At 35.9% G+C, this 14,462-nt stretch overlaps 1 protein-coding gene across 5 annotated transcripts in view; it reads left to right on the top strand.

Annotated features, from left to right (window-relative positions):
* The window catches only part of FBXL13 (F-box and leucine rich repeat protein 13), a 94,162-nt gene that overhangs the window by 71,326 nt on the left and 8,374 nt on the right, over positions 1-14,462 (top strand). For all 5 annotated transcript variants that reach the window (XM_030013567.2, XM_030013566.2, XM_030013570.2 and 2 more), the window contains 3 exons: positions 3,103-3,186; positions 9,685-9,819; positions 13,908-14,071. In XM_030013567.2, the coding sequence (XP_029869427.1) occupies positions 3,103-3,186; positions 9,685-9,819; positions 13,908-14,071 (383 nt within the window). The remainder of the gene's footprint in view (positions 1-3,102; positions 3,187-9,684; positions 9,820-13,907; positions 14,072-14,462) is intronic.

The raw sequence follows: 14,462 nt of genomic DNA, 5'->3' as shown, positions 1-14,462 counted from the left end.
AATCAATAGGAATTAAAGGTACTTAGCAATGGTGAAAATTGGGCTTGATGTTTTTACAGGATATTTTGTTACAATGGAAGCCCTGTTGTCTGGACTTGGTGTCAAGAAACATTGGCAACCATATTTCGTAAGTTATGATCTGGTCTAACCACAGAAGGTGTTAGGTACAGAAATATAATTTTATGGCATGCATTACGCACAAAATCATACAGGGGGATTTCTGTACTGCAATAGAAAAATGTCTCCGCAGTTCATGTAAACAGGTCTGACCCACCTTTACATTAGCTCAGGTATTGGAAACAGTATAGCTACATTTGCTTAAGAACTTACCCATTTTCCAGAAGGTTTTTGCTATCTGAAACTGAATTTTGTTCTGCCACATATGTATTGTTATTAGCAAAGTGATACTGCATGATAGGAATTACATTCCTCTTGTCTAGTGTTTGATCCATGGAACTGGTGCCTGACTGTGGCTAATCTGTGCAGAAATCTGAGCATTTTAGAGAATAAGCTGAGTCATTTCATGTTAAATGGCTCAGAAACAGAAGGTGGGAGATACCTCTTAAGAGCTGTCTTCCGAGATTGGAGTCACTTTGAGGTCAATGTGTTTGGTTTAGGGTATGAACAGGAAGTAACATCTGTATATCTCTGGAACTTAAATATACATTACAGATGCTGACCTTTAAGGTTACAGAAAGATATGTGAACAGAAATCTCAGAAGTTGAAAATAGCGTAGCACATGGTTATTGTTAACGAGAGACGGTACATTCATTGCAGACTGTAGTTGAAAGGCAGAGACTTGCAGCTTGTGAATATAGAGTGGTATGCCACAGCCTCAGATGACTTTTGTCTCTAGCAAGTGAAGACCCTCACCAACTAGTACAGTCGATACTCATTTTCTCATCTACAAAAACCATCATGAAATAATAATAAATGAAGTTCTGAAATTGTTTGCAGGCCTTACATAATAAGGTAAATGAAACAGAACAAAAATGTAAAAATTGCTTGAAAAAAACAGCTGTTGGAGAGGAATAAGAAGTTTCTCTTAAAATTGTTTTCTAAATGGAAATGGTAATACACATGCTATAGAAGACATGCAGGACAAAGTCTTCCCTTTCTCCATGGCAACAGAAGATTGATCCAAGATACCTGGGGTGATTTCTTTATGTTAAAGGGGAAATATGTTTTTGGAGACACATAGGGTGGGTGATCCAAGTCTGTATGCTGCACAGTATTGCTTTTGCTAGCATTTATTTCCAATGATAGTATGATTGCTCTGACCATATCTTTCAAAAATGTCTGGAGGCTTAGTATAGAAGGTAAAAGTCTCTAGAAGTAGGTCAGTATCCTGGATGGAGATCCCTGATGTTATCTGTCAGGGACTACTACTGAATAAATCAGGAAGTCCAATAAAACTAGTGATAATTGGCTCCTTTGTATATATGTTTGATACAAAAATAATAATTAAAAATTTTGTATAGCTTAGAAGAGGTGTATTTTTGGAAATGTAAAAGTTTCATAGTTTTTCTATGTCATAGACAGTTCCTAATGACATTCCTTGTCTTCCATGTCTTTGCTCTTTCCCTTCTCAAATCTGGAATTATTGATGAAACGCCTCAAAGGAGACCTTGATTTTCATTGGAAAAAAAAAGTTGTTCTGTAATTCAATGTCACTCTTGTAATATAAAATGATTATAAATTACCTTTGGAGTCATAGCAGCATTAGTTGTCATGTAGCAAAATAATCTTTATAATATTCTTTAATATTTCATTACCAAGTACGTGAAAGTGGCACCAATTTTAAATAAATAAAACTGCAAGAAGAAATTATGTCCATAAGGTCACACCTATCACTATCAGTCTCTGCTGTCAGGAATTCAAGTTCTGACATAAACCCATTTGGGGGTTTAAGTACATAACTGGTTTTTTTTCTTGAATAGGAGTGCTGTGGTCAACAAAAATTTGAAATCTGTAGATTTTAATCAAGCTGTTGAAAGTAATGGTCACCACATAACTGCGTCTGCTGAGAAAAATACAAATTCCTTTGGTTTTTTAAGTAGCCAGGATTGGAAATCTCCTTCATTTTTTTGTTTTTATTCAGCTTGTGAGATTTCAGGAATTTGCAAAATTTGAACTCCAGCCACACTCTTCCAGCATTATCATTACAGTGTCCACATCTGGATTCCAGACACTATTTACATGTGCTTATTTTTTCAAGATGATATTTCCTCTCTGTGCAGTGCTGTTTGCTGCTTAATTGTAGATAATTTATTAACCATATGGAATAAAGTAATAACTTTGTCTTTCAGTAAAGTTTGCTTTATTGATATGAAGCACAGACATATTCTGCTGTGACTATCAAAATACATTTTACAAAATCAACATTTAATTCTCCTTCAAATTAGAGAGTTTAGGATCAGAACATGGTCCTGTTTCCTGGTGTACAAGCAATAAATATCACAAAGCATCTTCGGATCCTTTTGCACTCCTAAAATAGGAATTTACCAAAGTTTTTACCTCCCTATTGTCTTGAATATAGGGGTTGTTCATGCACCTACGAGTGTGACTGGACCATTTCAAATGTTGTCTTGTACCACAGCTGTAGCCATAAAGCCCTTACTGGTAAGCAAATCATAAAGGCAGCAATTTTAAGATATTATTTGGTTGTTGCAAATAGTATTTTGTTCTTCCAATAAAAAAAATTTCTGAAAAGTTCTTTCAAACCCAAATTTTGGAGGAGATCTGTAAATGTATTTTGCTTTATGAGAGTCCTGGTCTGTGTCCTGTGGAACTATTTCACACCACACTACTTTTCTTCAGATTCTTTCTTTCTGAACAGGTAGGAAAATCTAATTTTTTTGCTTTCTCAGTTGAATTATTTCTGCAAAGAATTCTTAACTCTTGTACATTCTTCAAGCAAAAATTGGATGATAAACTATATACGTTCTGCTGAAGAGAATGTCTTAAAAGGTGCTGTAATTCTTAGATAGAAGCTTTAATACACAGACATTGAATACTATTGACCATCTTAACATATTAAATGTAATTACATATAATAGCATGTTTTGATTTTTAAGATTAATTTTTGTGGAATTTTTTAGGGTTTGAGATCCCTTGGCCACCATGGAAAAATAAAGGAACTTTCTATATCAGAATGCAAAAACATCAGTGATACTGGGATTCAGGTAAAACTTCACCTCTTTTCTTGGTGTTTCCTGGAAGCCTCTCTATTTCTTCAAATTAACAATGTCCAAAACTGATATGATTTTACTCTGTACATCATCATTCATTCTTCATTACAACGTTCTACACTCTCACTCCTACAAATGATTCTCCCCTTTCATACCTTTCAATTTTTTTTCCATTCCTTCCATGAATTTTAATGCGTCTTGAATTCTGCTTGACTCTGAAATTCACTCCATAAGAGCCTTAATTTCTACTGAATTGTACTGTGCAAATTGCAATCTAAATTGCTGGTACTATTACTTCTTTCTTGCTCTACAAATCCTTCACCAATTTCTATCTAAAACATACTTTTCCCATCGCTGGTGTGGGCTTTCAGGTCTTGCTTTCTGCTTCTTTGGTCAGTCATTTGTTGAATGCCCTTTTTAGATGACTTAGCATGCCTAGCTCAATGGAATAGTTGAGTTTCTTTCAGTCTGTTACACTTGGTTTCTCATGTGCTGCTGATAATATTGCTACACATCATTATCTCTTAGTGACACAAAAATATGTCTCAATATACCTCTAAAGGCATATTTCTTACCAGCATAAATGGTGTGATTATTATGATTAAACATAACAAACTATATTTCAGTGAGAAATGCATGTGCATCTTCTCTAGATTGAATAGATGTATTATCTGGTTTATGGGAAAAATAGCACAAATGGCACTGTGTTATTTTTTGAATAAAACCTTAAAAAATATCCTAAAAACATCAAATGCGTAATTTATTCATATCTAATGATGAAACTAATCTGCTAGAAAATGGACTACATGTATTTTAAGCTAGATGTTTGAAATACTGGCTTCTTATTCTAAAGATCTCATCATGCTCACAGCAAGACATCTATTGAATCTCACTAAACTTCATTTTTTTAATTGTTTTTATTTTTAAAATTACTATTATATACAGTGGTTTTGAAATTTAAATATTGGATCTGGGCACTATCGAGCTAGATATTGTTCTCAAAATAAAAAGATTAGGTTAAAACATGTATTGTTTAGTGTTCTGATCTCATACTTAGCCTATGAACTTAGAAATTTCCCAGGGTCAATAATCTTTATAAAGTAATCAGACAGGAAATTAATTAATTTGTAGAAAGGCAACCTACTAATTGAAGTTGCCACAAAGGCAGTTATGTACATTGGTGATAAGTTATGAAGTTACACAGTGAGAAAATACTTTCTCTTTTGAATAATCAGCAGTTATCATAGACATATTAATACTGATATATTGACACTAATACTAATACAATACCGATACAATACTAATAATTTGAATTTCATTTTACAATGCTTATAAATTTCTTTTATATTTCTGATTTACGGACTCTTGGTTTTTTTAATGAATGTCAACAATGAGACTTGCCATCCAAATATTTATTAGACTTACATTATAATCACAGCAGTAACTACATACTAAATTCTGATTTATTAGTACTTATTGTCTTGTTTTGGTAAAATCAGTTATTCAGTGTTACTGTAATTCTTTTTATGGGTAAAGCATTGCACTGGAAACTGCAAAAGATTCCGAGAGGGTAATAGGGATGATCAGAGGTATGGTACAATCTCCATAAAAGGAACAGATAAGGAAGCAAGGAACCTGGGGTCTGAAAAAGGGATGGCTGAGGGAATACGACTGAGATCTGTTCAATCGCAAGTGACATGAAAAGGGTGGATAAGGGTCAACTTTTTGCTGTTTACTTCCATGCATAATTTAGTGCGCATGAAATGAACCTAGTTTGAAAATTCAGCATGAAGAAAGGGAGATGAATGTTTCCAAAATGTATAGTTAAACTGTGAAATTCCTTATCACAGGTTGCTTGAAATTTACCTAAATCCTTATGGAGGTTTGACAAATTCAGTATGGTTGCATAGATTTACTGCTTTGTGTTTCAGAGCGATAAAAGAAATAAACACTAGTTGGTAACGACTGTAGAAAAAAGAACCATCCATCTTGTTAGGAAGGAGGGAGGATTTACATCCAAATAAGAGCACTTTTTTCTGTAACTGAGAATTGTTCCTAATCATATGTAACAGAAATGCTTAAACCATGTTTTTTAATTATATCAATTTCATGCCCATAAGTTGCAGATCATAAGGCTGCAGGTACAGGCAATGCCATCACATAATCCCAGTCTTCAGCTTCTACATTTTTTCCATTATAAAGCTCCAACATCCATCATTTTATAGCCATATATTGTAAGAATGAGTCAGTTGTTGCTGTACCACAAGCGATGCATCTGGATTGAATCTTTTTACCCAACATACACGTCAGGCCATTAGGATTTGCTTCTTTAGGAGTAGTTCTGACTCACCTTTCATGAATGTTCTGTGTAAAGTTCCATGTTTTTAACCAAAACAATGACCAAGTATGTACATCTTGTGTACCTCACAGAAAGCCGGGTAGCACCAGCACTGCTGCTTTCAGAGGAGAATATTCACTTCTGTGTTGTGCTATGCTTATGGCTAAGAAGCTGTTTCAGTTATCTCACTATGTAGAGTAAGTTCAAAAAAAGACTGTGAAAAAAAAAGTGTGTATGCTTTCCTTGTCTGCCATATGAATTTGAACTTTTTGAGGAAGAAGGCATCAGCAGGGAGTACATGTAGGAGTTAGTTACAGAAGCCATGTTGTCATGGATCTAGGGAGGGCAGGAGAAAGAAGAAGAGGTATGAAGTAACTTGAAACAAAATGGCAAGTCATTTTTTGTAAGTTGAATCTAAGGATAAGAGTTTGTGGAAAATTTGTAGAGAGTAATCCTATTGTATGCTGCATGACTTGGTTATCCTTTGATTATATAAAGAATATTTCACTTATGTGAAAAGAAAATGCATATTAAGGGGGCTTTACTAACACTGTTAAGGTAAATTGCTGCAAAGTTATAAAATAACTAAATAATAGAACCAAAAATAATATAAACAGAAATAATGTTGACTGTATAGTGTTAATTCTTTTACTTGTTTCCAGGCATTATAGCAGTATGTAAATGCCTATGTGTTCACATATTTTGTAAATAGGATCTTTGCTCATTCATAACTCAGATGATGCTCACTTAGTAAGCAGCAATTTAGTATTTCATATTTTCATTGATGCTTGTGTATGTCCTCAGGCCTTATTTACAGAGAATGAAAATTGTGCAAATAAGTTAGAAAGTGATGTTATTTCCTTCATATGGTATTTGATTCTTTGTAGCGTCTAAATATTTTGCAAACATTATTTATCTTCACAACTTCTGTTATTTTCTCTATAGGCATAGAACCAGGGATACAGAGATGAAGAGAGCAAAGAAAGCTCCATTCCCTTTGATGGCAAATATAACTTTAGTGCTATTTGCAAAATAATGTAGGCATAGACTTAAACTTAAGAGCAAATTCAGAACCTAACTTTGAAGGATATTTTAAATATGTGTGTAGACAAACTATGCCAGTAAAAACAAGATAAACATATCTCACAGGCATTGAAATCTTGGCTTCAGCTTGTACTACATACCCCAGCCGAGAATGTAGTGATTAAGTCATCACATATAAGGCCTAATTCTGAAGGGAGTACAGTTTCTCTTACACATGGATAAAAAACATTCATTTACTGCGTTTAGAATGTTTCTGTATTGCAGGTAACAAACAGCCTGTAGAGCTAAGATTGAAATAGGAAAGGTACAGAAGCCAATTAATATAAAATCTGAATTGTCCTAATCCTAAGTTAAACCATTGGCTTTCTAATATTTTTGTAAAATAAAACAAGAACCCAAAGCCCAAGAAGCACTGCCTTGCTACAGCTATACTGATAGATAGAAAAAAGAAGCTAGAGTGAGGATACAGACAAAAAGTTCTAAAATTCCAGTCTATGAAACAAATTTCAGACTTAATAAGTTTCTTTGCATCTGTTTAGGTAAGACTTAGGAAAATCACACAGAATCACATAATTTTTGGTCATAACAAAGCTAATATTTTCCAGTGATCAACCATATGTTAGTGTCTGAGTTCCTGTTTTACATAAGGAAAAAATAGCTATGTGTCAAAGGCAATAGTCTGATTACTACAGAATTTTTTTCAGAATTATAAATATGTAATATTTGTGCATGATAAATATGTGCATTTGTGTGTCTCTGTGTGCATGCACATGTGTTATTTATCCATGTGGCCTTTAGTCTGTTTACTTCAGGACTACTTCTTGAAAGTTTTGAAAAGCTTCGTGCAACCACTGTTTTTTATTCAATCTACTACATAAGTATTTTCTTCTTTCCCCTATAGAGGTAGAATTTCCTTTCCAGTAAATGACAAATTACACTGGCCTTAGGCCAAGATTAGCAGGCCTGGAAGATCAACTCAGTGACAAATTTAAGGCATCTCACCATGGTTTTAGGATGGACATCACAGAAGAGGAGAGATTCTCACTGAAGCTAAAGCTTCTTGAGCCGCAGAATGTTCTGTGATGCCCACATCATGGCACTGTTAGGTGAAGAAATATGATTTTATGTTGTTTGGTTCTCAAGTTAACAAATCTGCAGGCTTTTCAAGAGAAGGTTTCCACAAACGCAAGTTATGGTCTACCTTCTCCTTCTCTTTATAGGCCCAGAAGTGAATATTTTCAGGTTTGAAAAAGATTCAGGCCAAAAGGTAAATGAATTTTCAGAGTGCAAAGGAGAAAAATATATTTCATGAATATATGTGGCCTTTCATAGGAGTTTCATTGCAAACAATAAATGTGCATAGTATGCCAAAGTTATAACTACCCATGTTTCATGAGAAGCAAAGTTTTATGTGGGATAATCTGATGCTATTTAAAATATACACTTTAATGTGCATTTTGCCAAACATTTTCATTCATATGATCACCTGTCACAGGTGCAAGTATCAAATGTAAGACGAAAAATACATGAACACATTGAGTTGGTCAAATTGTCCCTTTGGTCTTTTCAGTTGGTCTTGTAGAAGAGAACATGGAAAAAGTATTCATGTAAAAATTAAAAAGCTCATGTAGAAGCTGGAATGTCTTAGTAGTAGTAGTAGTAGTAATAATAATAATAGCAATAATAGTAATAATACTACCTTACACCTATTTATCACTTGCCATCTGCAGGTCACCAAAATGTTTTGTAAACAGCTCTTGTGATTTCATAATGTGTGAAGTTATCTCTGCTCCATTTTATAAGCTGGGAAAGGTCACTGAATGGTTTGGTCTGTTATTTTCCAAATGATCTGTTTTACAGGGTGTATGAAAAAGCTAATACCTGAGTTACAAAGGTGCTGGAATTGAAGTCAGTAGAATCAGCAGGTGGTTATTTGCTCTAAAAATGAGGATAGAAATTGTACTTAACAGGTATCACAGCAGGAATTACATGGCGCTTGTCGTCGTTTAACCCTAGCTGGCAACTAAGCACCACACAGCTGCTTGTTCACTCCCCTCTGGTGGGATGGGGGAGAGAATCGGGAAAAAAAAAGTAAAACTCAGGGGATGAGATAAAGACAGTTTAATAGGACAGAAAAGGAAGGGAAGATACTACTACTACTACTACTACTAAGAGAATGTACAAAAGAAGTGATGCACAATACAATTGCTTACGACCTGTTGACCGATGCCCATCTGCAGTGCCCCTGGGCCAACTCCCCCCAGTTATGTACTGGGCATGACGTCACATGGTATGGAATACCCTTGTGGCCAGTTTGGGTCAGCTGTCCTGGCTGTGCCCCCTCCCAACTTCTTGTGCCCCTCCAGCCTTCTTGCTGCGTGGGCATGAGAAGCTGAAAAATCCTTGACTTAGTCTAAACACTACGTAGCAACAACTGACAACATCAGTGTATTACCAACATTATTCTCCTACTAAATCCAAAACACAGCACTATACCAGCTACTAAGAAGAAAACTAACTTTATTCCAGCTGAAACCAGGACAGCACTTCAGCCACAGTTAACTGGCCTGAACTCCACAGAGCAAATCAGAACCCAGAACTCCTGAGTGACAGTCCTGAGATTCTTACTCATTCCTTTCCAAGAAAATAATGTAATTTATACAGATACAGTTGTTTGTTCATTTTGGGGTGGGGGGGGGGGGGGGGGGGGAGAAATGTTAATATACACAAAAACAGGCATTTGCAGAGAGTAGAAGAATAAATGTATTTCGGGCTTGTCCTTTAAGCACAAACCTTTAGTTTCTGGGTTGTGCTCAATTTAAACCCAAATTCAACATATTTTAATATATAGAGTGGAACCTATATGAATGTTAGTCTAATGAACACATAGTATAATATATAAGCAATGGAAAATGGCCTCTTAATGCAGCTCTTCTTTTTCTAGTGACATTCACAGCCAACGGCTGAATGACTTCGCTACTAATAAAGGGTACCTAGAAAACTGAAGTGCCTGAAGTGGATCAAAGGATTGATGTAAATGTATCATAAATTGAGAAAAATAGAGTAGGCGTGTCACCTAAGAATGACTGGTTTGTTTGTCGCTCTTTCAGGAGTTCTGCAAGGGCACAAAATACCTGGAACACTGCCATGTCTCTTACTGCCCTCAGCTGACGGATGAAGCTGTGAAAACAATGGCATTTCACTGCCACAGGCTAACGTCTGTCAACGTAGCAGGTTGCCCAAAGGTATGTATAAGAAATGGGGCAACAGTTCTGGGATTGCTATTGCAAAGAAGTACTTAATATTTAATTCAGAAATTTGACCTGCTGGCATCTGTGTCTTGTCACAATTCTACAACGAACTCAACTAATTTAGAAATCAGAGCTTAAGTTCAGCTGACTTTCCGTACGTTTTAAGTTCTGAGGCTTGGCTCTTGAGAGTGTTTGGCATTCTTCTTATGGTTGCAGTTACAACAAAAAGGTGTCTGTGCTGTATCAGGTAAAAGTTTGTCTCTCCAGGGGTTGATGTCTACAGAAGGGTGAAGAGAGAAGGGCTTTTACTGATACTTCCTGCAAATATTCTCTCAGTTTCTGGTGGTTTGGGTGCTTCAAAAGGGTGGAGGGTCATGTCTTTGTTTTAATAACTCCTGGTATTTTCATGCTTTATTTTTTCCAGTGCTCTTTCTAAATGCAGGTAAAGTGGCTTTACATGGCAGGGCAGTGGCTACTTCGAAAATAGAAGTAGTGCCTAAAAGCTGATGCACTCAGAGATGTAAATTCATGCTTAATTATTTTGAAAATGCTAAGGCTAAGAAACTAAGTCCTTTGGAAAATAAAATTTATGAGGTATTTGGATAACTTACTTATACCTATGGAAGGGAGTCTTCCTTAGGCTGTTTTTTATAGTCAGTGGAGAGAAGTGTTCCTACAAAGCATCAGTCAGGGAACCCTTCCTCAGTTCTTTGAGAAGCTCTGTCTCTCTACTGACTGCTAGAAGGAAACTCAGAACAATAGTCATCCCAGGGCTATATGAATATTCCCTTCATATCCAAGTTAATGTGACAGTTTTGCTAGTGGTTCCCACTGTCACCAGTGTGCTTTGGTGAGTCTGATATATTGTGTTTAGTAGGTATTTATTACCGATAAAACCATGTGCAGTTGCAGCCATATTCAATTAACTAACATCTCTTCAGGAAAGCTGCTCAACTAATTTTCATTCAGGATGTCTAGATATCTGAAAAAAAATACAATTATTTCCAGCTATTAATTTATTTAGATTAAGATTCATCTATAGTGAAACTTAGTTCCTCTTTACCATGAGCTTATACTACAGCATTTTTGCTTCCTATATTTTCAGTATTATTTCTTTTTGATTAAAGTCTTGCATCTTTTTTCTGTATCAGAATGTGTGTTCCTTTTTGAAATTATTGCTGTTATGAAGGCCTAAATCTTCTTTCCTGTGCTTTCTGACTTAATACCTCTGGCTTTTGTGCATTTAATTATTTCTGTGCCTTTAATTATTTTCTTTAATAGCAAAAGCATATACTTGCTGCATTTTGGCAATAGGCATTCAAATGCAATTTTTAAAATGCTGATTTGGGTTTTTTTAATTTCATGGAAAAAGTTGTTGTAATGTTGCTTCCATCACTATTAAGTGGAAATAGACCAACTTTATTACTACTTTTGGAAAAGTTTGTCTTGAACTATCCCCTAAAATTTCACCGTACTCATTGGACTAGTTTCCCCCTTTTTTCCTACTGAAGTGCCCATGTCCTGTTTCCTTCCACAATACGTTTGCAGCCATCGCTTGTCCCTGCCTTCCTCCTCTCCAACACCCATCTCCATAACCCTTGACTATCTTTTCAGTCCTCCACACAGTCCTCACATCCTTTTATTCACTGCACTGGCTGAACAGTTTCCTGGCCAACTAGTTTGAGATGACTTGGCTGACTAGTTAGCCAGCCTTAAATTATAGATACTCTGATCAATTTGTTTGCCGTCCAAAAGTTCATAAGCTTCTCCTATTTTTTCATAATAGAAGTTGTGCATGGAGATCTTCCCAAAGTAGTTGAAGTTAGGTAGTGTTGCAATCAGTTGTCTCTGCCACACTTTCCGCTACACCTTATGTACTAACACAGGAAAACAAAACAACCCTATAAAATGGCAGTAAATACATTCAGGCTGGAAATTGGGAGAGTTTCTGATTATCGGAGCAGTGTAAAACAACATCCTGGGAAGGGAGACAGGGGCAAAGTATTAAGAAATGTTAGGATGGATCTTGGTAAGGGAATAAACTGAGTCATATTTTGTAGTTCCTGCAAATGGGAACAAGTAGACTCAGTGACCTAGTAATCCCTTTCCAACACTTTGTTCCTGGATGGTATCTTTTCTTTAAATGGTTATAGAGCCTATCTGTTAACAGCTAATACCCTACTATTTTCAGAAAAGAACATCAAGACTCTTCCAAATAAACTTACACATAAGTTTACAAGTCCTTTTTTGACTTGAATCCAGCTTGCAACTCCATAAAATGAGATGGGTACAACTGTGGATGTTAAAACTAATGGGTCTTTCAAATCCTTTGGCAATCTCTAGTGTAAATTGAGGGGATCCAGCTGCTAAGTAAGGAAATATTTTCCACTCAGAGACTGTTTAAAAGTGGTCAGGAGATTAAAGTAAGAATGAACCTGTTCCAAAGGATATATGTTAATATGTCTGACAGTCGTGTCCTGCAACATCAGCTATATTATATATTAAAAAAAAAATTTTAAAAAAAAAATCATAGCAAGAGAACATGTTAAAAAAAATAATAGTAGAAATACATGTCTATTAAGAATGTTTTGCCATGTGCTATGCAGGTTACTCTAAAATTAGAAGAACTTATCACTTTAATCATATCTACTGGGGCAAATTAATTGTCTTTGAACAAACTCCACTGGCTTTAGTGAAAGTGCAGTGAGCCTCCCTATCACGTTTCTGTATACTAGGACAGGTACAAGTAATTTTGCAAATGCTGATACTATAAAATATTCAGCAGTGCAGTTCTGAGTCTTACTCAAGGAATGAGCCTGATTCAAGGGTAATTCTTATTTCATAGGAAAAAAATGAAGTTGATGTGGGAAACATATCCTACACATGAAAAAAACCAGCAAGAATTGAAAATAAATCTCTGGTTAAATGAATCAGCTATTTAAATAGCTAAGTTCTGAAGACACAGTTCGATGGACAATTAATTCTGTAATTCAGTCCTCTAAAGGAAATAGGATTGAGTGTATGATGAATGTAGATTTCTCTTAAATGCATCTGATACTGATTACTGACTTCAGAGTCAGCAACTTCTTTTTATTCAATAGAAATATTAATCTATTTTTTAATCTATTAATCTATTGCAGATCTTTATATTGAGCATATAGCTAAATCTGGAATAGGCAAAGCACAGAATTACCTCTATATTCCAGGAAGACTGTATCATGAGATAGTATGCTTATTTTCTGTTCCACAGCCCAAGGTCCCAGCTTCATCTTGCCTCCTTGTCCCTTTTAGATTCTCATGAGATTGGCTGTTTAATGCAAGTGAAACCCTTGTCTCTCTTTCCACCATCCCACTTCACTGATTTTAATCAAGTATCTTTACAAGGTCTTTAGTATGTCCCCTCTTGATTTTCGGTCCTGACTGAACAACGTAATTAAAGTATGTGCATAATGTATTCTTGACTGTTCCCGTTTTGGTCAGTGGAGCAATTAAGTAGCTTGCATGACTGCTTATGTGCCTTGAAGACTCAAATGTGCCTTCCAGCATCAATGGCAATGAATATCAGTTTAGAAAAATGGAATTGTGAGGTGAAACTAAGCAGCTGTGCTTCAGAGCTAAAGAAAAACAACTATACATTAAAAAGGTCTTGGTGTGAGACACTCATTTGTAACAGAGAACTGAGATACAAAATTGATATAACTAAACTGTAAGTGCAACTTAATAGTTTAGCGAGAACAATACAATAGCAGGTAAGGCTAAAGGCTTATATGTGCTACATGCAAAATTACGAGGTTGGGAAAGTTAAACCATTCTGATTAGGTGAAAACAATCCCATAACACTTTAGACTGTACTGGAATCACAGTTAATTAATGCCTAATATACTCCTGATATTTAAGTGACAGTCCTTGTAGAGCCTCTTGCAGAGATTCAGAATTCTGCTGTGCCAGAAACTTTACTTCCACAAAGTATTTTAAAACATAGTTTTCCCACAAATCAGACACTAAAATTGTGCTCTGTGGTTTTTTCTTTCAACTATTCGATAATCTTCTAACTTCTGCGTGTCTTGTTGCTTCATTTACAGATGACTGATACCTGTATCCAATACTTGGCTGCAGCCTGCCATTATCTCCACTTCTTGGATGTCTCGGGTTGCATTCATCTTACTGACAAAGCACTGAAATATCTTTGGAAAGGTTGTAAACAACTCCAGATTCTCAAGATGCTGTATTGTAGAAATATTACCAAGTAAGTAAGAGGATATTTCCTAATCTTAATTCAGAGGTGGTTGGAAACCCCAAAACATGAGGGTTTTTTTTTTTTCTCATTGACATCATGGTGCCATGCTAGGTATCTGGCTTGAGCCATCTTACTCCTTTATCTAGGGGGTGTCCACATTGCTGCCTTAGGATTCCTGTGGCCTGGTGTGGGTATCTACATATTCTAGCGTCAGCCAGAAGTGAAGGGAAATAGGCACCCCATTTATCTTTATGGCAAACAACATCCTCTTAGGGAAGTTTCTGCAGACACAGGATACCACCTCGAGGGCACATGGGAACATGAGGGACAAAAACAGACTGGGCCTAATGCTCTCAGCCATCACAGCGTGTACTTGAGCTCACTCCGAGGGTTTGTGGGA

This window comes from Aquila chrysaetos, chromosome 5, assembly GCF_900496995.4.
Source record: "Aquila chrysaetos chrysaetos chromosome 5, bAquChr1.4, whole genome shotgun sequence".
Lineage (NCBI taxonomy): Eukaryota > Metazoa > Chordata > Aves > Accipitriformes > Accipitridae > Aquila > Aquila chrysaetos.
This window is presented reverse-complemented; position numbering and strand designations above follow the sequence as displayed.